At 40.6% G+C, this 12,887-nt stretch overlaps 1 protein-coding gene across 2 annotated transcripts in view; it reads left to right on the forward strand.

The window, feature by feature from the left end:
* The window catches only part of atg7 (ATG7 autophagy related 7 homolog (S. cerevisiae)), a 58,033-nt gene extending 45,260 nt beyond the window's left edge, over positions 1–12,773 (forward strand). For both annotated transcript variants that reach the window (XM_085274284.1, XM_085274285.1), the window contains exon 19: positions 11,694–12,773. In XM_085274284.1, coding sequence (XP_085130410.1) covers positions 11,694–11,726 — 33 coding nt within the window. In that variant the 3' untranslated portion in view covers positions 11,727–12,773. The remainder of the gene's footprint in view (positions 1–11,693) is intronic.
* Positions 12,774–12,887: the final 114 nt, after the last annotated feature.

Raw genomic sequence — 12,887 nt, forward strand, 5'->3', positions numbered from 1 at the left:
GTGAATGTGCGCGCACGCTTACCCAAGCCCGTGTGTGTCTTAGTGCACGTGCCCATGGGGCCCTGCTAGTGTTTGATTGCTGCTCTGACCACAAGTTGGGCTTTGACTCATAGTTCTAATTAAACGTAGGGCAGGTCTGAACTGGCAGGGCACACATACACGTACACACACCGCCTCTGAAGTTGATCTGTTATTGCCATTCGGTTAGTTGCACCCTCAAAAATGGTTCATTACACTGCGAGCACACACACATGCTAATGCCTCGCCAAAGGCGACTGCAGCTGATCTAAACAGAGGCTTCAAACTTTTAAAGGTTTTAATTTTACTGCAGCTTTGGCACACAAATAATAGTTGTCACTGTCATAACAGCTGTAACTGAACAGCGAAAACCAGTTTTTAAAAATCATACGTAATCTGTAAAAGGACTTTTTTCAAGCGTACTGTTATATATTTTACTATGTAGCTAAATTAGAAATTTTTTACCCTTTTTTTTTTAAACCCTGATATGACTCTAAAATGTGTTGATAACCTCTGCTGTACAGGAAATGTGTCACTGGGAAATGGTCAACAGGGAACGGGGAAAAACGTAGGGAAGTGGAAGATGGAGAACGATAGCCAGTGGCTGACAGTGAGAGAAAGGACAGAAAAGTAGAGTAAGGCAGATGGAGCAAGAGACTTTTAAAGGAAAGAGGATATGTCAGTTGTCGAACTAAATGTTGTTTTCAAAAACGGTTTCGATCTAGGGAAACATTTCAGAGAAAGGTAGAAAGTCACTGCCACTGGAAAAAGAGGACATTTGGGAAATTTAAGCCCCTAAATATTTAAGAAAAAAGTTAAGAACATGGAAGAACAGTCCTCCTGCAAAGAAGGGCGAATAGTCTGTTGGTGTCTCAGGAGAAACAACAGAACCCAGCTGTTGCTCTGCAGGCCACCACACCCAGCGGAGAGAGGCTCCATTTGTTGTTGTTGCTGGCCTTCACGACGCTGACAGAAAAAGTGGGAAAAGGGGGAGGTGGAGGTGGTGGCAGCAGACTCCGGCTGACTTAAAGTAAAGAAAAGAGAGAGTGAAAAGTAGCAAAGGAAATGAAAAGAGGATGCTGCATCGCTTCTGGTTTGTCAGTTCTCCGTGAAAGGGTTTGGTCCAAAGTTTGTTATCTGGGTCGAGTATTGAGAATGCCACTGCTTTGTTTGATTACCCCAAGACTCGGGAGATTATGAAAACACAGCCAAGGGGACATGACCTCAGCTGGGACCTGAACATTAACGCCGTTCCCACGAGAGCTCCTCTAAGCCATCTCTTTTCCCTTTTTTAACTTGCGTCAGACGACTTTCACTCCCATCCACGTTATCCTTCACTTTCCGCCTGACGTTGATTTTCTTCAACCTCCTCTCGAGCTTCATCCGTGTTGTCCTGTTGTTCCCATTTTTCCTTGTGTCACTTATTTTCCCTCTGTCTCCAAATGTAATTGCTACACTTTTAACGACTGGGCTGTTTTTTGTAGCTATTGTAAAACACACTGCTGTCATTTAATAAAATTATGACCTGGGTTTAACACCCCCCCCCCCCCCCCCCCCCCCCAGCCTTTTCAGCCACATTTTCCCTCAGCTGCTGGTGAGCCATACAAGTAGCATTCCTTTATCGATTGAATTAAATACCTAATAAATATAAGATAAGATAATTGGGTATCTGTTAACATTTTTGTCAAGTTCAGAAGGAAATTAACCCCATAAAGTTGCCTAAGTTACAGAGGAGCCACCAAATTTGGATCCACGCTGGATGTGGGGGAAGCTTTGTGAGGAAAAAGTGCCTCAAACATCGACACTTGAGCCTTTCAGGTCTGACAACTAGAGACTATAAATAAGTAAGATTGCTGGGCTTTGAACTGGGAAGAAGCATACGTGGAATAAAAAAAGCATTGGATTTCATAATGAGTCCAACAGTGTTACTGAAGTGCAATGGCAGCTTGATTGAGTTCTGTTACATTTCCATTGGTATGAAGCTACAAACTGATGCCTGCGAGGGTCACTGCATCGATGTAAGATGATGAAAGTTGAGCTGGCTTCCTGTAGCACTGCAGTGATGTTTGTGAGTGCTGGAGTCACACCACTGCTATTCAGTGAGGTGTCCTATAACGTCACACCCAGTAGTATTTCTAGTAAGTACCTCAGTAAACCACGACAGCAGAACGACAGAGATAAAAGCATAGACTGCATATAAAAGATGGAACTGGTAACCATGACACAAACCAGTGGTTTGCAAAATTGTGTGTTGAAAACCTCAAGTGAGGCATTTTGGCTCCTGCGAACTTGGCGTTATGAAACCGGACATGACAAACACATGGATCTGAGAGAGAAACTGAGATACACTGCACAGTTTTAGAATAGAGTGATAGGCCCACCCTAAAGAATATCCGGTTTTATCCTTTGTTTTTAACTCTGACGGGGACCATAATTTACAAAATGAGCGTCTTGTTACACTCAAAAAGACATGAAACTGGGAATTGAGAACATAAACTCATCAGTAAAGTGTTTACTGAGGCTACAGATCAAGGAAGCAAAATGATCTTTATTTTTGGAGTGAGAGAAGTCTCACTCTGCTGGAAAGAATAGATTTGCTTTACTTTTTCATATCCTAAGGCTGTCATTTCATATACAGATTATCCTCGCATTATATTTTTAGTGATGAGTGTTTATTTTTTTGTAGAAAAAACAAACACTCTTAAAAAAAAAAGTCAAATATTTAATAAAAAGTTATTGCCTTTTAGTGTCAAAGAGAGGGTGTGTGGGTCTTTTTCTTTTTTCTTTGAACGTAATCTGCACATAGGATATGTGTCACCGATAGGGCAGGTTAAGTTAGTAGGTTCCCCTCCTTTTCCTGTCTCCACCCATCCCCTTTTCCTTTTCCTGTCTCAAGTCCCAGTGAACAGATTGTGTACCCATGCACACCCAATTACACGCCATGTTCACCGAGCTCCCCCATGAGAGCTGCAGCCCTGGAACAAAGAGGACATCAGAAAGAACACAGGGGATTGCTGGAGGAAATGGAAGCACACATAGTGATCATTTCAAAACGAGGGGGTTGGGACTACCTACATTTCGGTCTAGCTGTACTGTAGTACACAAACCCTTCAGATGTGGAATGTCTTTAGTTTTCGTTAACTTAAGGAATACAGTGCGGTGCCATGTGGCTGCAGAATTACATAGTTATTAAGGCCCTGAGGTTTTTCCTCAGGTTACAGTGTTTTCTGGGTGGGAAGAGGACTATAAAGTGCACGTGCAGAGAAAATAGACACAAATGCTCCTTGTGTGAACCAATCACATAATAGTAAAAATCTGTACAGAAGTGAAGTCTGCTGCTGTTTATGCAAGTTCCCAGAATTTCAGTATTGGTACACGGAATTAAATTTGCTGTAATTATAGTGTTTTTGTGTGACCCAGTATGACTGTCAAGAGTTTTTAAAATCTGTGGAAATAGCTGCTAGTTGTGAGATGTTTACACTCAGTATATTTAAACAGTCTTGTGGTCTGTTTCTCGTTTAGCCAAACCAAATCTACATCCTGGTTTGACACATGTACTGCTTTGAATCTGTATCTCTTAGTCCCGACATTTTATATCCACCGAGGCATCTGGAACTACTTTATCAAATGAGTGTTTTTACTTCCAAGCAATACCAGTGACAGTTCTGCTTATTGTGTCAGCGCGCACTACACGCTGCCTCCATCCATTTTTTAAAATCTCATTAGCAGTCTAAGCAGAGAATCCCAGACCACCTTCTACTGCATCCCCAAGCCAGGCCATCCCCAGCCAACATAATCTCTCCAGCGTGTCTTGGGTCTGCCCCGGGGTCACTTCCTGGTTGGACGTGCCCAAAGCACCTCACCTAGGAAGCATCCTAGTCAGATGCTCAAACCACACCAATTGGCTCCTTTTGATGTGGAGGAGCAGCACCTTTACCGTGAGCTCCTGCCAAATACATGATTTCCACACCCTGTTTCAGAGGCTGAACCCTCAAAGCCTTTGGAGGAAGCTAATCTCCATTATTTGTCTCGGCTATCTTATACCTTTAGTCGCTACCTAAAGTTTGTGGCCATAGCGGAAGGTAGAAACAAAGATTAACCAGACAGATATGTTCTGCTATTATTCCATTTCTTTCAAAACTTTTTATTTCCTGCATTTGTCTTGACATTTTCACCCTACTTTAAACTGTCTCTCAACCAGTAAAACCCCCAGACTGCAAAATTGACTTGCAGAATTGACAGACTGCCCACATGGTGAAGAAATACCACAGAGGAATTCAGGAATGTTGTTGGGAATACACCAACAGTTGGTGTTGCATAGTACCCTATGATGTCATTTTCTTGCCTGAAAATGGGAACGCACACATGCACTTATGTTTTGTGTGTGTGTGTGTGTGTGTGTGTGTGTGTGTGTGTGTGACTGTTTCAAGTGTGTTGCGAAAGAAGAGACTCAGTCAAAAAGAGTTTAACACTTTTAATCCTAATTGACCTTTTTACTGGAATATGACACATTAAGTTTACAAACCCAGATTTATTTCAAGCAATGTTTTCCTATAAATTGCATATGAGTCATAATGTATCACAAATAGCAGCAACTGAATAATTACTGGCTGCCAACAGACTTGTTGCCAACTTATTCTGCAACACACAAATACTCCGTTGATCCCTTTGTTTTCTATCATCCAGTCTTTCAGTTCTTAATCTATGAATTATTTTAAAAATCATTTAATGTTCAAAGATGTTTTATTCCATAGTAGATGCATATCATGTAGCACGATGCTTCATTTGGATCACTTATGATCACTTAGTGATCGTTTATGTATCAGGAGTATTGGAATAGCTGAGAGGCAACACGCTGTGCCAAAATTGGTCCACCCCAAGGATGGGGTCCCCCGGCACAAACGGAGTAGTATAGTGTACGGTGTTAAGTGTCGTGAGGATTGCCATGATTTGGTTGGTGGTTGCTGATCAGTGGTCATGACAGTATGCATATTAACAGTCAAGAAACTGACCTCACAGTCCATTGTTTGGTGCTAGTTTCAGTCATTATGCAAATGAACTGTTTATAAGGTTGGAGAAACCTGGAGTCAGCTGAGACTGAAGAAGCCACTTAGATGAGTGACGAAATGTTTCTCCCACTGAAAACGCTCCGTCCTACGGTTTCTTTACCTGTATTTTTGAGCGTGCATCAAAATATATGATGTACCCTCTCTACTTTTAAGATTAGGCTGAAAACTTTCCTTTTAGATAAAGCTTATATTTTTTACACTCACCTCTTTTCACACTTTTCATGCATTTATTATTAATCTCCATCTCTCTTCTACAGTGTGTCTTTTATCCTGTCTCCCTCTGTCCTCACCCCCAGCCAGTCACAGCAAATAGCTGCTCCTCCCTGAGGGACTCTGTATTAAAGACTCTGTATTACTTTGCTAACAGAAGTGCATGTGTTTTCCTGTTTTTTGTGGTCATTTGATGCATAAAAATCGATTTTCTGCTTGAGTTCATTCAAAACCATTAAAAAAAACAGCGGTTATAAAAAAAAAAAAAATCATTTTCAGTCCTGGTGATTTTCCTTTGGGGGAAGGCCAAAACCTCTTTGGGAGGTGCCATTATGTACCTTATGCAGATTGGTAGCGGTCAGGAGACTGTAAACAGTTCATGATGGATTTCGAGGTCTGATTTTGATCATTGTCGTTTTTGCAGAACCCAGGATCTTTTCACTTTCACTCTTTTCCTGAGTTTGCTGGAATTTTTTTCTTTTTACTTTCTTTCTTTCTTTTTTTTTTTTTTTTGCATGTAGCACTTCAAATCTTTGGTGACTATGACAAAAAAAGAGCCAAGTTTACCTTCATATGTCTGTGGAACTTGTTTCCAAAAACCTGCAGCTTATCCTGATGTTTGTGCATCAGCACTGCACAGTAAAATGACATAGTAGTACTCCTGTGTTGGATTAAACCTTCCTGCAGCATCTCTGCACACCTTGGGGTGTGTTGGTCTGCGCCGACTTTCCGAGTGGGAAATCTGAGTTGAGGGGACGTTCCACAAATAATTTCCCAGTAGGAACCCGGAATTTCCGACTTATTCAGGAGCACACCATAAATCCAGACTTAGGACTCATCCTAAGTCTGGATTTATGGTACAAAAAACCTGGAGTTCAGTATTTCTAGTTCAACAATTCACCCTTAAAATTTGAATGTGTTTTTTTTTTTCTATGCTTTAAGCTTTTAGGATTTGCTGAGACGTCGCACAGAAATGGAAGTGTTGTAAAATGTTGTATCAGTACCACTTCCACCATGTTTTTGTTATGTGTGTTTCAGTTATTTTTACTTTTTTTTCATCTGATGAGTGAATGTCCCACTAGCATAGTTTACATACAGCCTAAATGCCCTCCAATGAGAGGCCACACTGTGTATGCACAGATATATGAACAGAGGTTTGTAAATACTTTTATGAACTATCCAAGATCACCTACACGAACCAAAAATTTTCTTCCAACTGGATATCCCTCGTCTTCTTCCTCAACCAACAGCGCACAGTCAGTGTTGTATCCAGCAGCCATAAACCACATCAGTCTGTGTGGTCCTCTAATTACATATCAGATGGAGCCAGTCTCCATGATGAAAGCTCGACTTTGCACTTTGTGCTTTGGTGTCAGTCCTAATATGTAAAACAGATGTGTGTTTAATAGCAAAGCCCATCAGTGGTTGTGTAGCACTAGCTAGTTGAATGACTTTAGAGGCTGGATTCCCACTGGGGCCACCCGCACTTAGGAACTATTCCTGTAAGTTGGCTCAGTATTTTGGATCGGCTCTCCTAAGGAGCAGCAACCCTTGTCAGTGAAATGACAGTGATCTGAAAAGTTTCTCCCTGATAAACTGATTTCAGGCAGTAAACACCGTAGCTCGGGCACTAGTTTTCGAGATAAACGTTGCCCTTCATGCTGAGGCTTGTGCTCCATTTGCGGGGTAGCAGCAACAATCAGCAGCAGAGAGTTGGCTGTGATTCTACCAGCCTCAGCTTCCAGCTAAAGCCTTCACTATCTGATCAGATCCCGGCCTTGTCTCAACAACTAGCCTGGATTAGAGTTGTCATATCAGCCGGAGCCCAACTGATTACAAACACATTCGCACAATGATTACATGCAGCTTACTGTTGGATGTTATGAAACATCCTGCAATCCTTTTGTTTTCAAACCTGCGGTGGCTCAAGGTCTTGAAGCGATAAGGCGGCTTCAAAGGTAAAGATGTTTCATCGATTGTGTTGTTGCCAATTCCTTTGAGGGTGTGTGTGTGAAGTAGAGGTCAAACAGCCAAGACAAATATAATTAAAGCTAGAGCTGCAAGCAGTCATTAGTTTTATTGTTGATATTTTTCGGATTAATGTAGTCCTTCAAATAAAAAAAGAAAAACTGAATCCTGCTTCTTGCTTTCTTCCATCTGTTAGAAGAGTCAAGTTTTACCTTCTCACGCAGCTTTTTATGGTGATAAAAGTTGAACATGCACCAAGTCTAGCAAGACATAAAAATAGGCTGGTGGCTGCCCCTCCCTGAGCCTGGTTCTGCTCGAGGTTTCTTCCTATTAAAAGGTAGTTTTTCTGTCCCACTTTCACGAAGTGCTCGATCAAAGGAGGTCCTTTGATTGTCGGGGTTTTCTCTGTACTGTTGTAGGGTCTTTACTAAGGATGGGATTTAATAAGAATAGAGCGATTCTGATTTCATTATCATTGTCACGTATCGACTTGATTCCTTATCGATTCTCCTGTTGATTCTCATTGGGTTCCATATAGCACACTGGGTATTTTCTCTCTCTGTAAACTCAAGAGATGATCACATGAGAAAATCCCACTAGATCAGCCATTTCTGAAATACTCAGACAACCTTGCCATGTTCAAAGTCACTCAAATCACCTTTCTTCCCCCAGTTTTAAGCTCAGTTTGAAATTTGACAGGTCTCCTTGATCACATCTGAATGCCTAAATGCATTGAGTTGCTGCCGGGTGATTGGCTGAGTAGATATTTGCGTTAACAAGCAGTTGAACAGGTGTGATTGTACATGTGAATGATGCAAGAAGGAGTTTGGGTTTCAATAAGTTTCCTAATTGGACAGAGCTGAGAAGTGATTTATTTTGATCTTGGCTTTACAGAAATCTGCTTATGTGTTGCAGCAACAGAGGTGGCTTCCAATGGTTGAGAAACATCCCAAGTATTCAGCTGAGCTCGAAAGAGTGTAGTAAGTTGTAGGCTTCAGTTTGCTGGAGCTATTCGTGTTACATAAGGCTCTCTCTCTCTCTCACACTCACACACACACACACACACACACACACACACACACACACACACACACACACACACACACACACACACACACACACACACACACAAAATCTCCCTCACTCTTCTACCTCTACCCCCCTTTCCATTTTGCGGGAAAGATTTCACACAGGCCCACATACTCGCCATCAGTGTGGCATGGCAGCCATCCAGAGAGGGGCTCCAGTGTCACTCCCTTTCAAAGAGCTCTTTGCTTGCTGTCCTTTTGATGGCTGCTACCCAGCAGCAGTGGAGCAGAAGTGCAGAAAATCCAGCTTTCATAAAAATTTGTCCTTGATTTTCCACACTTAGTTTATGAGGGGGGAAAAAAGCTTTGTGAAAACTTAGCATTGCTCTGGTGCTACACTCTGTCTTTTTTTAAAGACCATATATTCAGTAGTGGCAGAGCTGCTATGGAACAGGTTGGGTAGCTTTTTCTGCTGGCACACATGATTTTTAGCCGCAGGAGCACCTGCGGTCCTTACTGTGTGTAGCACTACCTACGCTACTTCCTGTCAAAGCAGGTATGTCAGGAAAAGCTAAAGTAAAAGCATCACTGAAATATTCTTGTTTAAATAGAGTCAGATGAGGAGGAAAGAAAAATAATGGAGGAATCTGGCTCAAAGAGACTATAGTATAGCATCGCCAAAACAGAACTCAGTGGCCCATATTTATAACTGCTCATGATTTAAATGTGAACTTTCTCCTTCAGGTATCAATAAATTCTTTATTAAAGTAAAGCTGGTGTCCTCTGGCAGTTAAGATGTTTAAAATGGGGGGATTTACATACAAGTAAATCTAACTACAGTTATTAATCTTTCTGTCTGTAGTAAGGTGAAAAAAAAGGACTAATCCTGGGCTGCTAATAGCTGGAGACAAGCTGTGCTAAGCCTGGCTTAACTTGTAGGGAGGAGAGGGAAAACTGTTTCTTTGCAAAGTGTGAAAACACTTTTAGACCTGGTCTTTGGTTGGTGACGCTCTCGTGGTTTGATCAGTCTGCTCTGTTCTGATTCTGTCTATCAGGATTTGATGTCCCTCTCGGGGAGGGGTGGAGGGGGTTACTTGAACATGCGGTTCAGACTTCTCCTGAAAGTTACTCAAAATACTGTTGCAGTGACTTTTAGAAAAAGTGACCCCCGAGTGCTCATTCAGACATGAAGCTGACGCTTTTAGCCGTGTCAAAATCTCCGAAATGGTGACGTTGCCAGGTTTGGTACCAAACAGAGACGTGCTGTTGCACAAGCTGATTGCACAAAGGCTACTAGGTGGAAGGCTAAACCGTTGGTGGTCAAGCAATAGTTAGAGCAAAAAACATCAGCCACAACACACAAGCTGCATGTTTTTGCGTCTCTGTTTGACACACATTAAACACAGTTTTAAAGCGGAGCCTTTTTTCCCCAAGTGACCGAGCCAGTCTGTTTCTCCAGTTGCAGATGCTAAGCTATCTGTGTTTACAGTGGAGTAACACAGTATTGTTGGACTTGGCACCACACAAAAAACAACAATAATAGTGCATTTCCCTAAATGTTAACTATTCCAACAACCGTAATTTAAACAAGAATGTTCTGACCGCGAGAAAATATATTTCATTGCATTCACACAGTAATAAACCTGCTGATGTTCACACCGGGATGATGTTGTCTTGGATACAACTCCAACACCTTTGTTAAGCTACAAGGCATCAGGAATGATTTATTTGTTTGCATCCATTTCTGTGAGAGATGTTTCCCCTCGGTGGATCATCTAAGAACACAATCTCTGGACATTTGTCAGAATCTAAAATAGGTCAGTCTCTGTTTTAATGAGGAAAATGTGCAGGAGGGTTACGCTTGCAGTAAATTGGTGTATGACATTGATTGTTTCACATAAACCAGCCAAATCTAAATGTATAGTGTAAGTAGCTAAGTTGTTATGTATACTATTGATGACATATTTTAAGTAGAAGTGGCAAAGCCATTGGCCCTCAGTGCTGAGCATTCACCCTTACTGTGGGGTGGGCTTCTGTATAATGTCTGTATGTATAGTCTCTCTTCTCTTTGACATAGAAAATCCTACTTAAAGGACAGGTGCAATAATTATTACACTGTTGGTGTAATAATTGCTGTTAATTTTTATTCATGTAAATTTGACCATTAATTTAAACATAGTTGATCATGCAACAGCGAAAATAAAATAAAAGCATAAAATGAAACAATAAAAAACATATTTATTGAATTTATATATGATTTAAAAAAATAATAATAATAATAACCAACCAAATAAAATTTCATTGCAACTGCTCTTGGAAGATGTGTGACCTTGTTCTGAATGACCTTCATAGAGTTCAAGGCGATAATCAAAGAGACTCGGCTTCACTTAAAAACCATTTGAACGTGTTGGATTTCTGCTTCTTCCCTGAATTTCACGTTTCAGCGCTGAAAGCCGCGAAGCCGTGCTTTCAGAGGACGCTGTGTGTGTGTGTGTGTCAGAATTGCGTGTATTTGTGGTTGTGTGTGTAACATTCCAGAAAGTGTCAGAGGTATGCGAATTACGTCTGACAGAGGAAGAATGTGAAGACTTCTGCTGCCATGTGAAGGCCGCTGTTGTTTACTGACAGATTCATGCAGAAGAAGTTGCTCAGCTGTGTGTGTGTGTGTGTGTGTGTGTGTGTGTATGTGTGTTTGTGTCTTTTATTGCGTCACTTCCGGAAAATGTGGGAGTTGCATCACATTTCTGACATAATTGTGTTTCGTGTAAGTTGCACTATAATTTTGGGGCATGTAATTCCTGGTACTCCATTTATCTCCATTTATATTTTAAACAGATTATTGGGGAAATAAATCTGCTTAGTGTACATGAAAAAGCAGGACTGTTGTGGAGGGCCACGCCAATGTCTTAAAAAGAGATCAAATTGATATCACGCAGAATCGAGTTTAGCTTAGCTTGGGAAAATTAATTACCCATCCTGTGTTAATGTCTTGCTGAATGAATGCGTTCATAGACATAAGTAGGCTACTCGCTGTTGTCAGGTACACAGATGACTGAAGTGATGAGAAGCATAAACATTCACATTGTTGGCAGTTTTTCCAGCTTTTCTTAGTTTTAAATTCCTCATATTTGTTTTGGACCATAGCTTGTTGTTCTTGTGAGAAACTCTAAATGTGTCCATGATTACGATTGGTCAACAATCAGTGGTGGTTGTGCAGCTAGGCTTTGCAATATGGTCAAATGGCAATGCACGCTAGCAAGTGGACTTCAGCAAGAGACATTTTAAAATATCTTTGCTCACTTACTGTTCTGGAAACACAAACATAACTGATGTGTTAATTTTGTCTCTTTTTGCCTTTGCTGATTTTTTCTTTTCCTGTTTTTTGTCTCTTTCTCATCAGATTTGGGACATGAGCGACGATGAGAGCATCTGAACAACTGGCGGAGCAAGCACTCAGAAGGACTAAACACATCCATCCATACTTTCTTTTTTCTAAAGTAAATCCTGTATTTACAAAGACAAGGTTGTTTACGTAATGAGCACCAAGCACATGAGCAAATAAATAAATAAATGCTTTAAAAAGGCTTTAAAAAGCTTTAAAATTCCTAATAGTCCTCATTTGGATTCAAGATGGCCCAGATCTTCAGAGCTGGGAAGTAATCTAATAAGCAATTAAGAAAAAGACAACAAAACAATAACTGAAAGCCTGAACAAGTTTTGATTTTTTTTTTTGCTTTTGATATGTAAAACTGTTGAACTTACTAAAGAATGTACCTGTTCCTGTCACCTGCTGTTGTCTAAACACACTTTAAGTCCCTGAACAAAAACACAACAAAACCTGCAAAAAATATTGGAACTAAAGAGTCTAAAAACACCAAGAAACCTCTCTGAAGTGCCACAGTTTCAATCCCCTCCCAAGGTCTCTGCATCAACACATTTAATGATTTTACTGGAGAGATCTTTGGCAAGGCAGTTACAACATCTGTTCACTTATTCAGTTTGAGAAAGAGCTTCAGATAAGTTTTGAAAATAAAATACAGTTCTGCAGATTCATCCATTTTTGGGGTCTTTTGATTAGAGGCTGTGATACGTACAGTAGAAGTGATGCTTAAACCAGCTTTGTTGCTATGAAGCTTTCACTCAGAGAGGACTTGCATACAGATGTTACTGTGATATAATTAGAACTGTGGGAACTGTTGCTCTTGGTTTGTTGGTGTTGATGCATGTACATGTTTGTGTAACTATGTTTTTTGTGTTTATTTCTTCCTCTGCATTGTCCTGGAAGTCTCATCTGCAGTGATGTATTCAGTGTATTCACATGTACATTTTAACAAATGCTTGGATATTTATGAAAGTGATTGAGACTGACTCGAGTTTCAATCATGAGAAAGGATCTGGTTTGTTTTCTGATTAATCTCGGAGCTGTTTTTCTCTTCTGTATTAAAAAAAACTGGAATAAAATCCATTATTTCTCTATTAACATCTGTGAGGTTTATGTCGCTATGCAACAATGTCCTTTTTATTTTAGCTCAGTCTTTCCAAAAAGCTGTTTGCCGCTCTCGTAACCATTTCACAAGCACAAACACACCAAACA

Source organism: Mchenga conophoros, linkage group LG5, assembly GCF_057382185.1.
Source record: "Mchenga conophoros isolate Kocher_MC1m ecotype Shallow Benthic linkage group LG5, M_conophoros_male_GT1.1, whole genome shotgun sequence".
NCBI classification, from domain to species: domain Eukaryota; kingdom Metazoa; phylum Chordata; class Actinopteri; order Cichliformes; family Cichlidae; genus Mchenga; species Mchenga conophoros.